The sequence below is a fragment of the Procambarus clarkii genome, chromosome 61 (assembly GCF_040958095.1).
Source record: "Procambarus clarkii isolate CNS0578487 chromosome 61, FALCON_Pclarkii_2.0, whole genome shotgun sequence".
In the NCBI taxonomy this organism is placed as follows: Eukaryota; Metazoa; Arthropoda; class Malacostraca; order Decapoda; family Cambaridae; genus Procambarus; species Procambarus clarkii.
The window spans coordinates 17,472,533-17,487,397 of record NC_091210.1 but is presented as its reverse complement, the minus strand read 5'-3'; the positions used below and the strand labels follow the sequence as shown (position 1 = coordinate 17,487,397).

General features: G+C 41.5%; 1 protein-coding gene across 1 annotated transcript; it reads right to left on the bottom strand.

The window, feature by feature from the left end:
* Nucleotides 1-13,459: 13,459 nt before the first annotated feature.
* LOC138354142 (keratin-associated protein 4-5-like) lies at nucleotides 13,460-14,433 on the bottom strand. The gene is made up of 2 exons (XM_069308027.1): nucleotides 14,417-14,433; nucleotides 13,460-14,252 (listed from the first exon to the last, which is right to left on the bottom strand). The coding sequence occupies exons 1-2, from the start codon at nucleotides 14,431-14,433 to the stop codon at nucleotides 13,460-13,462; spliced, it is 810 nt and encodes a 269-aa protein (XP_069164128.1).
* Nucleotides 14,434-14,865: the final 432 nt, after the last annotated feature.

Below are 14,865 nucleotides of genomic sequence, written 5' to 3'. Positions count from 1 at the left end.
ACTTCTGAGGTCACCACTATTGTTGATGCGGGTGTGTTGGGCTTAAGGCCAGCAACCAGTTCTCTCAACTCATAGGTTGCAGTTTGTACGTTATGGAAATAAACGTTGCAAATTCAATGTACAAAAAAAGTAATGGCTCATAGATATCTGCGTCTTATATGCAACATAATCGATAGGTTAAGTGGGTAGCTTGGGTTGGACGTTCCTGGTTAAGTTAGGGGGATTGAATTTTGGATGGATTGGGAATCGAGAAACCTGTCTCATCAACAACTGGAGGGTTAGTTAGGCTCTTTCACACGTTCAACGTGTGAAAGAGCCTAACTACTGTGTGAACTTTTTCACACGTTCAACGTTCCCGCACACACACACACACACATCCCAATCTTGCACACACCCTCGAGAAACTCGCCCACAACACCCCACACACACATACTCGGCTAATTAATATTCTGTTGATTCTGCGAATGGAAGCAGTCAATGTCAGAGGAGTGTTGCTGGTGGTCCTGAACGGAATTAATATGGCTTACCGATGGCTCTAGATGCAGTGTGTTAGCGCACTGAATTAATGAAGTACTCCAGGAGCTGAAGGACCGGTGACCGGCTTCACTTGCGAGCGAGCTGTAACGAGGTGTTGAAATAACGAACGAGGCTCTTGGGAATGAAAAGCTGCGATTGAATTAGGAATGAGAAACTACGACTACATGAATTCTGGAGTTCAATACGAGATAGGGATATACCGGAGAAGCAGCAGAGTATTAGGAAAAAGTCGTCATGGGAAATATTAGAGAAAATTAATACTATGAAAACCAACTAGGTAGATATGGGGCTTTGCTTGTTGGCACTAGGAAATAGAGAACTATTATGGAGGTACTAGGGAAGAAAATACTAGTGAAGGATGTCGTAGGATATGATATAATAGGATTTTTTAACAGTGGTCCATTCCCAGCAACACTGACAGTGGTCCACACTCCCAGCAACACTGACAGTGGTCCACTCTCCCAGCAACACTGACAGTGGTCTACTCTCCCAGCAACACTCACAGTGGTCCACACTCCCAGCAACACTGACAGTGGTCCACTCTCCCAGCAACACTGACAGTGGTCTACTCTCCCAGCAACACTCACAGTGGTCCACACTCCCATCAACACTGCCAGTGGTCCACACTCCCAGCAACACTGACAGTGGTCCACAATCCCAGCAACACTGACAGTGGTCCACTCTCCCAGCAACACTGACAGTGGTCAACACTCTCAGCAACACTGACAGTGGTCCACTCTCCCAGCAACACTGACAGTGGTCCACACTCCCAGCAACACTGACAGTGGTCCACACTCCCAGCAACACTGACAGTGGTCCACTCTCCCAGCAACACTGACAGTGGTCAACACTCTCAGCAACACTGACAGTGGTCCACACTCCCAGCAACACTGACAGTGGCCCACACTCCAAGCAACACTGACAGTGGTCCACACTCCCAGCAACACTGACAGTGGTCCACACTCCCAGCAACACTGACAGTGGTCAACACTCTCAGCAACACTGACAGTGGTCAACACTCCCAGCAACACTGACAGTGGTCCACACTCCCAGCAACACTGACAGTGGTCAACACTCTCAGCAACACTGACAGTGGTCCACACTCCCAGCAACACTGACAGTGGTCAACACTCCCAGCAACATTGACAGTGGTCCACTCTCCCAGCAACACTGACAGTGGTCAACACTCCCAGCAACACTGACAGTGGTCAATACTCTCAGCAACACTGACAGTGGTCCACTCTCCCAGCAACACTGACAATGGTCCACACTCCCAGCAACACTGACAATGGTCCACACTCCCAGCAACACTGACAATGGTCCACACTCCCAGCAACACTAACAGTGGTCCACACTCCCAGCAACACTGGCAGTGGTCAATACTCTCAGCAACACTGACAGTGGTCCACACTCCCAGCAACACTGGCAGTGGTCAATACTCTCAGCAACACTGGCAGTGGTCAACACTCTCAGCAACACTGACAGTGGTCCACACTCCCAGCAACACTGGCAGTGGTCAACACTCTCAGCAACACTGACAGTGGTCCTCACTCCCAGCAACACTGGCAGTGGTCAACACTCTCAGCAACACTGACAGTGGTCCACACTCCCAGCAACACTGACAGTGGTCAACACTCCCAGCAACATTGACAGTGGTCCACTCTCCCAGCAACACTGACAGTGGTCAACACTCCCAGCAACACTGACAGTGGTCAATACTCTCAGCAACACTGACAGTGGTCCACTCTCCCAGCAACACTGACAATGGTCCACACTCCCAGCAACACTGACAATTATCCACACTCCCAGCAACACTGACAATGGTCCACACTCCCAGCAACACTGACAGTGGTCCACACTCCCAGCAACACTGGCAGTGGTCAATACTCTCAGCAACACTGACAGTGGTCCACACTCCCAGCAACACTGACAGTGGTCAATACTCTCAGCAACACTGACAGTGGTCCACACTCTCAGCAACACTGACAGTGGTCCACACTCCCAGCAACACTGGCAGTGGTCAATACTCTCAGCAACACTGGCAGTGGTCAACACTCTCAGCAACACTGACAGTGGTCCACACTCCCAGCAACACTGGCAGTGGTCAACACTCTCAGCAACACTGACAGTGGTCCACACTCCCAGCAACACTGGCAGTGGTCAATACTCTCAGCAACACTGACAGTGGTCCACACTCCCAGCAACACTGGCAGTGGTCAATACTCTCAGCAACACTGACAGTGGTCCACACTCCCAGTACATCCCGTTCTCTCATTAAAAAATAAAACAGTTTTGACTTAGCAGAAACTTGCGAATCAAAGCCGTCCCCCAACCTATCGAGGCTGTCGCATAGAAAACGTCACTATTACAATTATGACGCATCGCATTTTTAACGGAGTTGTCGATTCCAAAACCAATTACGATGAAAGGACTGGATGGCCAGCGACAATTCGAGTCGATACTCTACAGGGAAAAGCCGTAAGCCTCACAAGGACTTCCTCAATTTAACTTTCCGATCATTATTATTTTCCAGTCTTTGTTGAGCCAGTTACTATACGCTAACTTAACGATCGTATGACACTCACAGATCAAATAACTGAACTATCGTCGGGATCAGGTAACAAGGCAATGAGAATTCGTGGCCTGTTAGATAAGTATACGTTGTCTCTGTATTTACTAGTGAAGATCTGTATATTATGTCTTACGTGAACGTGGCCTGATAGATAAGTATACGTTTTCTCTGTATTTACTAGTGAAGATCTGTATATTATGTCTTACGTGAACGTGGCCTGATAGATAAGTATACGTTTTCTCTGTATTTACTAGTGAAGATCTGTATATTATGTCTTACGTGAACAAATCTGCTTGGGCGGAGAACGTAATGTTGAATTGCTTATCTGTTAACCAAGGAGGAAGCTATTTACCAAGCTGAAAAATATATCTAACCTAACATGTCCCCAGGAGGGAAATATCAGGGTAAAGCGCCAAGCCATTACGTCTATATAGCATTGGAAAGGGATCGGGATGAGGATTTGGGATGGAACTGTGGGGGAAAGAATGGTGCCCAATCACTTGTGGACGGTCGGGGATTGAACGCCGACCTGCATGAAGCGAGACTGTCGCTCTACCGTCCAGTCCAAGTGCTTGGGCCATAGCAGACGAAAAATTTGCCAGGGGTCCATGACAAATGTAAACATTATCTCAGTGAACCGTTATCTCTCATAAACAATTAACCATTGGAGTTGAACAGAGTACAGACGACGCAGAGACTTGGGGATGTGAAGCCATACTTGAAGATGAAGGGAGATGTCACCTGTGTCGCAAGATTGGTCAATAAGAAATTAATTATCTCTATCATCAATTCCAGCACCTCCTACGTGAATCTCAGTCTCCCACGTTAGTTCCAGCACCTCCAACGTGATTCTCAGTCTCTCCCACGTTAGTTCCAGCACCTCCAACGTGAATCTTAGTCTCTCCGACGTTAGTTTCAGCACTTCCAATGTGCACCTTAGTCTCTCCGACGTTAGTTCCAGCACTTCCAATGTGAACCTTAGTCTCTCCGACGTTAGTTCCAGCACTTCCAATGTGAACCTTAGTCTCTCCGACGTTAGTTCCAGCACTTCCAATGTGAACCTTAGTCTCTCCGACGTTAGTTCCAGCACTTCCAATGTGAACCTTAGTCTCTCCGACGTTAGTTCCAGCACTTCCAATGTGAACCTTAGTCTCTCCGACGTTAGTTCCAGCACTTCCAATGTGAACCTTAGTCTCTCCAACGTTAGTTCCAGCACTTCCAATGTGAACGTTAGTCTCTCCGACGTTAGTTCCAGCACCTCCAACATGAATCTCAGTCTCTCTCACGTTTGTTCCAGCACCTCCAACCTAACCTTGGCCTTCTCCAATGTGAATACCAACGTCCCCAACAGGAATTGAAGCTTCTCAAACGCTGGATCGTTAAAATAAAAAATAGTTCGTTATGAGGGTGAAAAAATCTTCCCCTCTCCGATGCTGGTATGTCAGCCACGTTGGTCGTCGTCATTCGGGCAGCTCTTCAGATCGGTTCTTCGTCCTATATATCGATCATCGGCAAGTATCATGCCGATATTTTACTTCTTCACTGACTGCCTGTTTAAGCGCTGGAGACACGGCACAAAAGCTTCCATTCCTGCCTCCGCCAACTCGCTGAGATCTTCACCAAATATAAAACTTGAATAATTTTTTTAATTTTCAGATCAGTGACTTACAAAATCTGATGTTTGGCTTTGCTCTCTGTGAACTTGTATTTTTCTCTCTCTTTACTAATATTTTCTGATTTCATCACAACACAACACTTGATCATTACACAAAGACTCGCGATATTCGGTACACATACAGCAGTGTCTTAGTATTGAATTGCCATTGACTGTAACCTGGGCACTGAGACCTTTAACTTATAATTGTGGTTGAATTTTGGCTTGGAGCTTTGATATCATAGCCTAGGAGAGTCTATTTAAACACTAAACAAAGTTAGAAAAGATTCAGAGGTATGCCACCAGACTAGTTCCAGAACTGAGAGGAATGAGCTACGAGGAAAGGCTACAGGAGCTAGTCCTCACGTCCCTGGAAGACAGAAGAGTAAGGGGAGACATGATAACCACCTACAAAATTCTCAGGAGAATTGAAAGGGTGGTCAAAGACAAAATATATATAGCATGGGTAGAACACGAACCAGGAGACACACGTGGAAACTTAGTACCCAAATGAGCCAAAAAGACAATAATTTTATTTCAGTGTCAGAGTAGTTAACAAATGATTATGCATTATGCATTGATGTGCTGAAGGCAGACTCCATACACAGTTTCAAATGTAGATTTGATATAGCCCAATCGGCTCAGTAATCTGTAGACCAGTTGATTGACAGTTGAGAGGTGGGACAAAAGAGCTACAGTTCAACCTCCGCAAGCACAACTAGGTGTGTACAACTAGGTGAGTACACGCACACACACACACACACACACACACATTCACAAACAACCTCAAATGAAATACAACCTCCCACCTCCAAAATACAAACTACCCCCACACTTCAGACTACATAAACAGCAACACAATCTGTATTAAGACCCCACAGCATGAGGAGCACCTAGCGTCGGGCCACACGACATCACACATGAATTATGTTTAGCTCCCAGAACATGAGTCTCCCATACGCCGAGAGAGGCCATTTGTCTAGTTCCTGACAGCAATTAATGCCGCTGTCATCTAGTCCCGTAGGCAAGACTGACAGCTATAGGACTGAGAGCTACACTCTCCCACAGCTTGATAGAGCCTCCATCAACGTTCCCACGGCATGATAGAGCCTCCATCAACGTTCCCACAGCATGATAGAGCCTCCATCAACGTTCCCACAGCATGGCAGAGCCTCCTTCAACGTCCCCACAGCATAATAGAGCCTCCATCAACGTTCCCACAACATGATAGAGCCTCCATCAACGTTCAACTCAGCTTGATAGTCTTCATCAACGTTACCACTGCTTGACAGAGCCTCCATCAACGTTCCCAAAGCTTCATAGAGTCTCCATCAGCTTTCTTACAGCATCCATCCCTAAACGCCATTATTCATAAGATATAGAGAATATGGATTTTTGAAACTGAATAATTAAATGTTGACCAAATAAAAAATAATTGTCAATAATTAAATCTTTGCTTCAATTTCCTACATATTTAGTCTCAGTGTGACGCAGTTAGGATGTAACTTTTACAGTCATCCAGCCGACAGGAAAAAGTTTAAATTAGTTTCTTCTTCTATCTAGATCTTTATTTGGCCAGGGAGTTATATATGTTTCTGACTCTGGTGAGACGAACCAACTTCTGCCCACAATTTTTTAAATTTTATGCGCATGTTTCAACTGTTTATTGTGTACTCAAGTAACTGCACTCAATTATGTATGCAAAGATTAAGTTTATTTGTTTTATTTCACATCTCAATCTATAAATGACTAGTGTGCAGGCTCATGAGTCTATTGGACTTAATCATATCTACATTTGAAGCAGTAAGGCGTGTGTTGTTACATGCTCACTTGGGAATTGTGTTCTCCAACGATTTCAGTATCTAGAGAAAACAACCAAATCTTCATCAAGATACATAACACTATACAAATTAATTCATATACATATATACATACAATATACAAGGCTCTATCTAGGAACACACAATTTCCAAACACAACCAGTCAATCACCAGAGATATCCTGACCAGCATCACCGAAATAATCAATAGATACATTGAAAAAAGAAGAACAGTCATAGCTGAAGCACTACTACATTGTGTGAAATATGGTGTACGTAACCCCACGACGCTGGTTCGATCCCCCCTCCCGCTTTAACCTTTTCTCATATTTCAGATAAATCATTTTATTGAAATTTTCGTGTGTACGATACATATGACTTTTTTATCACACTATAAATGGCCAGCTTACACTTTGGTATATTTTTATATCCACGAAAATGAAATATAATTTGCTCCTCTCACCACCCCTATACATCCATCGACAGGGTATAACACTTCACCTCATCTCATTCTGCAGGGTGCATGCAACGTCAAACCTGCAACAAAGTATTTACTTACCATCCGTGTCCGTCTCCTTTGATGCTAAGGCGAGCGTCAGTGGAGCACGACTTTCAACAACATGCCAGGCTCAATAAAATTAAAAAAAAAACACTTTATCAAACTTTTCAACAGTGAGGTTCAAACAGCAAAGAGGAACATTTGAAATATAGAAAATATTTGTGCACGAAGCATTGATATAACTTTCAGTCCTGTTCAACAATCCACACACGTATACACATACACTCTCACACTATATCTGTATATTAGAGAATGTATGTTTGATTGTCTGACCTTCCGTATGTGTGAGGTTAGAGGCCCAAAGCTGGGGGCTAGCCTCACTCACCCAACTTTGTACACAGATTTATGTGAGACAGGTGCTCATCACTGGGCAATTGAGTCCATGTTGCTCCGAGAGCAATGTGGCACAGTGCCAAAGAAAACACCATGATGATTCTGGCTCCGGTTTCCGGCTCTTTACCAGCTTGATCCTCTGAAGGAAAATTTTAAATATTTATGTTATCTTCCTTTGCCATAAAACATTAAGCATCGATCATGGTAAAATGTGTACAAAATTATACTTCTCATATTGCGTTCTTAGCAAAGTAAAGAATTTTGATGCCGTAAATTTTGATGACATTGCTCACTCAAACTAGTGTGTGGGCTCATGTGTCGACCTGTGTACCATCGACCCCTCCATACACACCTCAATGAGAATCGACTTGAGAATGGTCCAGGACGGACCGAAATGTCGTCGTCCCTTCACTTTGTAGTGTGTGGTCTGGTCAACTTACTTTAACCACGTTATTGTGACTCATCGCCTGACTACACACACCACATTCCATACGTCCCAAGAGTCCAGAATGTTTCCAAGCCCCCTATTCGTACACTAAAGACAGAGAAAGAGTATACAAAGAGATGGAAAGAGAGAGATAGAGTTAGATAACACAGAGAGCAAAGTAATATATGTTTACATACATTATGGGGCTTCATATATTCCTATTTAATAGTTAATTTTGGTTTATATATTGGATTTCTTAAATATGCACAATCAAATAAAAATAAAGTGATGTAGCTATAGGAATATATTAAGGCCATGAGGTAGTATAGAATTCGCGTCTCTCAGCGCCCCAGATACTCGTCAAATAGTGATTCCTTGCTGGTCAGGCCGTGTCTAGTGAAGATGCGACTTCCTTAAATCAAAGTTAGGAAAGGTAAAAGTTAACGGGAAGAGTAAATTAGGTCCTTAGAAGGAATAGTCATTTTTATGCCACAGTATTAATTAGTTTTTGAAACTTTATGTGTTCGGAAGACGACGAATGGCATGAGTTATTGCTGTGGAGCGCTGCTGGCGTGACGCCCCTCGATGGGCAGCTGTGATGGGTCAGGGTGAAGTGTGCTCATGCTCTCGTCCCTGCTCAGTAACCACCCACACAGGGTTCCCGGTGCTCAGTAGGGGTAACGCGCTCTCTGGAGAGCTTATTACACCTAAGGATGTATTAATTTTAACACTACACCCCATGACGATAACAAGACAGTTATCGTCATGCTAGAAATATTACTGAAATTGTGAGGTTTGAAAATATTCTCCAATAGGTATAATATTTGTGATTTTTTTTCACATATAAATTTCAAGAGTAGTTACGTAGTGATTTTCATCTCAATGAAAATATAATATGTTTAACAACCAGGTATATGGAGTAAAACATATTATTTCTTGAGTAGTAGCATTTTAACAGTTTAATCGTCGAAGATTTGCACTCGAGCCAGAGAGATACAAAACTAGAGTTACCTTATTTGCCTTAGCAGGTAAACTCACCTGCTCACACAACGGGAGAATCTGAGACGAATTTAACTCTTTTTCAACGGAGACTAATAATTTCTGGAGCACAACTCTGGTGTCTAGTAGCATTTTACCCCTTCATTCACCTCATTTAGTTTCCAACCACTTAGGCTGGAAGGTAGATCAAGGGTCTTGTTTCATGCAGGTCGATTCCTGACCGTCCACAAGTTGTTGGACATCATTCCTCTCCTCCGTCCCATCCCAAATCTTTATGCTGACCCCTTCCTAGTGCTATATAATCGGAATTGCTTGGCGCTTTTCCTTTGATAATTCCTTCCTTCCGTCACTTCATTTGGATAGAACTCCTCAGGACTGAAAGTAAGATGATATCATTCTGTAATGTGATCAGGGATTCAATATATAAATATATATATATATATATATATATATATATATATATATATATATATATATATATATATATATATATATATATATATATATATATATATATATATATATATATATATATATATATATATATATATATATATATGACAATGTCAAGCCACGGAGGAAAAATGAAACAGGAAATTTCCTTAAGTACTTTCGTATATTAAATACATCTTCAGAAGGTCCACCACGGAGGAAAAATGAAACAGGAAATTTCCTTAAGTACTTTCGTATATTAAATACATCTTCAGAAGGTCATTTTTTTCCTCCGTGGTCTGACATTGTCACATTCTTAATCATGTGTTTATTTTCGTGATATACACACACATATATATATATATATATATATATATATATATATATATATATATATATATATATATATATATATATATATATATATATATATATATATCTTAGAATTTATTGATACTCCTCTATCTCTCTTATTGTGAAATATGACCAGCAGCATGAGCCGTATATCCCTCTGGAGCAGCTCGTATATCATCTGGTGAGTTGGGAAAAAAGAGAAACCCGTAATACTGAAGATGAAATGGCTGTATTTTATTATTTTACTATATATAGTATATGTTCTTGCTAATTTGATACATAGGATAAACAAGCAGAGGCACGTGGTCTTCTGGGATCTTATGTGTAATACATATTGAAAACCTCATTATGAACAGGTTCCAATAAAGAGTGCTGAGGATTTTAGTGGGATTCATATATAAAGAGATTTGCAGTTCATTACAAAAATCATTGGAAAATCAATAATTTACTTGGTTTTCGTTAACTAATAGTCGTTAGAAAGTATTAACGAAATTGTGAATTACTGAACTAATTCGTAATGCTCACGTGTTATAGAAAAATGTATGCTCTAAAATATATGCTACTTTCAGTACGGTATCTACCCTTGGCTCCCTAACAAGGATGTTGATACAGCTTTATTAGCATCACAAACAATATACGAACTGATAGCTGCTTAATGTATCGTTCTTTTAAAGAAACACATTATTGTCATTCACTCTCCAGCTCTAGATGAGCATATATTTAGAGCTAATTTACATTTGTTGTTTGGTCAGTAAGCTACGCACCCATTCCACACATTTAAAAATAGGGGAATTAGAGACATGTCGGTCCCTTCTGGATCATTATCAAGACTTGATAATGCCAAAGAATTATTATATATTAATTATATAAAAATATTATTATATATTATTATATATATTATATATTATTATATATATTATATATTATTATATAAAGATATTCTCCAGGACTTTGGAGAATATCTTTAATTCCTATATATTTTCAGATGAATGAGTAGGGTGTCTAATTTTAAGACACGTTATTATGACTTTTTTCTACATTTAGTCAGTTAGCTCATGGGGTGGCCCTAATATCCCTCACTTGGTTGATAGATCTTCAGCTCAGTACGACACCAGAGGGTAATGAAATATTTAGTGCACATGGAAGCTCTTTTGGATAACTGTATTTTGTAAAAGTTTCAGTGAACCTACTTATTCTTATCATAATAATAAAGGTCAACCTAAAACTAGTAGCGAAGGCTCAAGAAATCAAAATTCAATGAATGAAAATTGCCTCATGTTCATTAAGTAAAGTATAAATACCACCAAAGTTTTGAGATATGTGAAATATTCCTTCAGTGACGTAATTGAGGTTGCTGGATACGTTCTATAGAAGACTGGTCAATAGAACTTATCTTTCCTCCTTTCAAAGATTCTGGTGGAAAATGCAGCAATCAGTAATGTTTGAAGATTACGTTAAGAAAGATGGACTTGATGGTCTATTAGCGAAGCAATGGTAATACTACAGCTTCATAGTCGTAACTGAGGAGTAAAGCAGCAAATGTGGTGAATGAAGCTAAACGTTTGTAGCGAACGGTTTGATATGAGGTATTATATATCTCTCTCTCTCTCTCTCTCTCTCTCTCTCTCTCTCTCTCTCTCTCTCTCTCTCTCTCTCTCTCTCTCTCTCTCTCTCTCTCTCTCTCTCTCTCTCTCTCTCTCTCTCTCTCTCTCTCTCTCGCTCTCTCTCTCTCTCTCTCTCTCTCTCTCTCTCTCTCTCACTCACTCACTCACTCACTCACTCACTCTCTCTCTCTCACTCTCTCTTTCACTCACTCACACTCTCTCTCTCTCTCTTTCTCTCTCTCACTCACTCACTCTCTCTCTCTCACTCTCTCTCTCTCTCTCACTCTCTCTTTCACTCACTCACACTCTCTCTCTCTCTCTCTCTCTCTCTCTCTCTCTCTCTCTCTCTCTCTCTCTCTCTCTCTCTCTCTCTCTCTCTCTCTCTCTCTCTCTCTCACTCTCTAAGACTCATTAGGTCGTTAGAATAAATGACATGCATCACTGGAAAAAATATTAGAAGGCTCAAATGTTATTTAATAACTCAAATCAGTATAAAACTATTACAGTTGCCAGAGACCTGTGGTGATTTCCCAGGTCTCCACCACATGGTGCAGAACGGGTCTTATGTCTCCTGCATTAAAACGGTAGGAAACACTGGGTCTGTAGTGTATTTTCCTATTATATCCTCATACGAGCAAAAATTTTTCCTCTGTCAAGGGTTTCTACAATGAGAGGTACTAGAAAACAAACAGACTTTCATGCGAGTGTATGGAATTAGGGAGAAGTAAATGCATTACAAATTGGAATGGAATTGATGAATTCTTTATATGAATGTTTGTATCAAGTATAATATTTTTCTTAAAAAAAACTTAATGGAAGTGAGAATGAAGATTCGATTTCAAGAAACATTAAAATAGCAGAAGAAATGGACTTTGAGGTGTGGAAGATACCAAGGCTTTTCAATAAACGATATTTGATGAAAGGGAGCAGTAGAGTAACAGTACACTTACATCGCATCAGGCTTGGATATCCATGTGCATGGGACATAGGCTTACAGGTTCCGGAAGGTGAGGGGGAATGGCAGCGTTGTGTAGAAATGCCCGACAGACCATTGGAACATTATCTAACAGTGTGCACAGTTACAAACCCATTAAGATTTCAACTTAAATTCAACAGAACAGAAGAAGTTGTTAAACACAAATGGCAAAATCTTACTAAAGCGACCATACGAGTCATAAATACTCATACCTCGCTCAAGTAAAACAGAAACAAGCAACACTTAGTGGACCAGCCAAAGGCTTAGGGCCCGTGCAAGAATATCCATGCAAAAAAAAGTAAAATAAACAATATTACATAATATTGTATGACTTTTTGCGATTTATTTCCTATTAATTTAATAAGAAATTTATTATATTAATAAGAAATTTAATAAATTAATAAGAAATAGTTTCTTTCCTATTAATGTAATATTAAATGTATTTAATTAATAAGAAATATTAAAACTGGTTTAAATTTTTAATTTTAGCCAGGAATCGTAGGCCCGTCTAAAATTAAACGGGCCTACTATTCATGGAAATTATGCCAAATTATCAAATAACAAAATAGTAGAGTAAATGTGAAAAAGTGTTTTTAAATGAAACCAAAAACAAATAAAATTGGAGAAGAACATAGAACTAGGAGACTAGTGACTTGTTTTTATTAATTAAAGATATACACAAGAGATTCCTAAATGATGAAAAAGTTAAAGGAGGTAAAAACGAATGTATATTTATTGGTGTAAACCTAATGTATTTTCCTGGTATGAGATGAGTAGATGATGAAGTTTTAACATATCTTGAAAAGTGTTTTGCTACCGACCTCTGTTCGAATCCCTGCTCTGTTAATCCATCACCCCACATGCTTCAAATGCAAATAATTGCAAACAGAAACGGAACACAATCTATGCCTAAATATACTAGACCTCTAACATACAGTCATATTATCTTATATATGAGAAAAAGCCCATATTTAATACACAATAGGGTAAAATTTATGTATACGTCCTGGAAGGGCGGGGGGGTGGGGGGGGTTGGCCGCCGCTTTAACGACCCTACCCTAAGAACAAGTTAAGAAACCAAGAAATGCCAACTGAACAAAAACTTAACTAATTCTAGAACTTTACACATAATTATATAATACAATAATATAATAAACAATTGAGGAAATGCCTATTTTTAGTTACATATTGCATTACAATTTTCGATTGCCCCGTTGTTGTCTATTATAGAATACACGAGCACGGCCTAGGGACGGGTTGGAGACGGCAGCAGCTTGGACGACAACAGCCTGAGGACGGCAGCAGCTTGGATGACCACAGCCTGGGGACGGCAGCAGCTTGGACGACCACAGTCTGGGGACGGCAGCAGCTTGGACGACCACAGCCTGGGGACGGTATGGAGACGGCAGCAGGTTGGACGACCACAGCCTGAGGACGGGATGGGGACGGCAGCAGCTTGGACGACCACAGTCTGAGGACGGGATGGAGACGGCAGCAGCTTGGACGACCACAGTCTGAGGACGGGATGGAGACGGCAGCAGCTTGGGCGACCACAGTCTGAGGACGGGATGGAGACGGCAGCAGCTTGGACGACCACAGTCTGAGGACGGGATGGAGACGGCAGCAGCTTGGACGACCACAGTCTGAGGACGGGATGGGGACGGCAGCAGCTTGGACGACCACAGTCTGAGGACGGGATGGGGACGGCAGCAGCTTGGACGACCACAGTCTGAGGACGGGATGGAGACGGCAGCAGCTTGGACGACCACAGTCTGAGGACGGGATGGGGACGGCAGCAGCTTGGACGACCACAGTCTGAGGACGGGATGGGGACGGCAGCAGCTTGGACGACCACAGTCTGAGGACGGGATAGGGACGGCAGCAGCTTGGACGATCACAGCCTGAGGACGGGACGGGGACGGCAGCAGCTTGGACGACCACAGCCTGAGGTAGGGATGGGGACGACTGCAATTGGACGAGCACAGCCTGAGGATTGGATGGAATCCAATCAGCTCGACACAGTACAGTGTATACTAATCAACCTTGAAATCCCGATTTGTTGCAGCACAGAGTAATCCTATTGACCGATCTCATTGATATCATTCATTAAGCTTCAGTGTTCAGCATAATCTATGTCACATCCAGCTCACTTATCAAGATTCCGCATTCCGCAAGATTAAATACTAAAAATAAGGAAGCCATTTTTGCGAGCATTCCCTAATCGGCTTGTACTGTAAAGCTTTAGTAATTAGTCAGGAATCGTCAAGCATCTAAGCGGCTTTTACGAATTCTATACATCTATTTTTGATCACTGCGGCTTTGCTTGCAATAATTAAACAGTTTATGAGCTTCTAATCTTCACAAGGTAAGATGATTAATGCTATAAACAATCTTGTAATGCATCGGAACTCATATAAAGTTATTTGAAAATGATTCGCCGTGATTGAGGAAAGATGTTCAGGTTTTGTAAATACTTGATAAATCTTGGGGCCAGATTCACGAAAGCACTTACGCAAGTGTAAATCTTTCCTCAATCTTTGACGGCTTTGGTTACATTTATTAAACAGTTTACGAGCATGAAAACTTCCCATTCATCTGT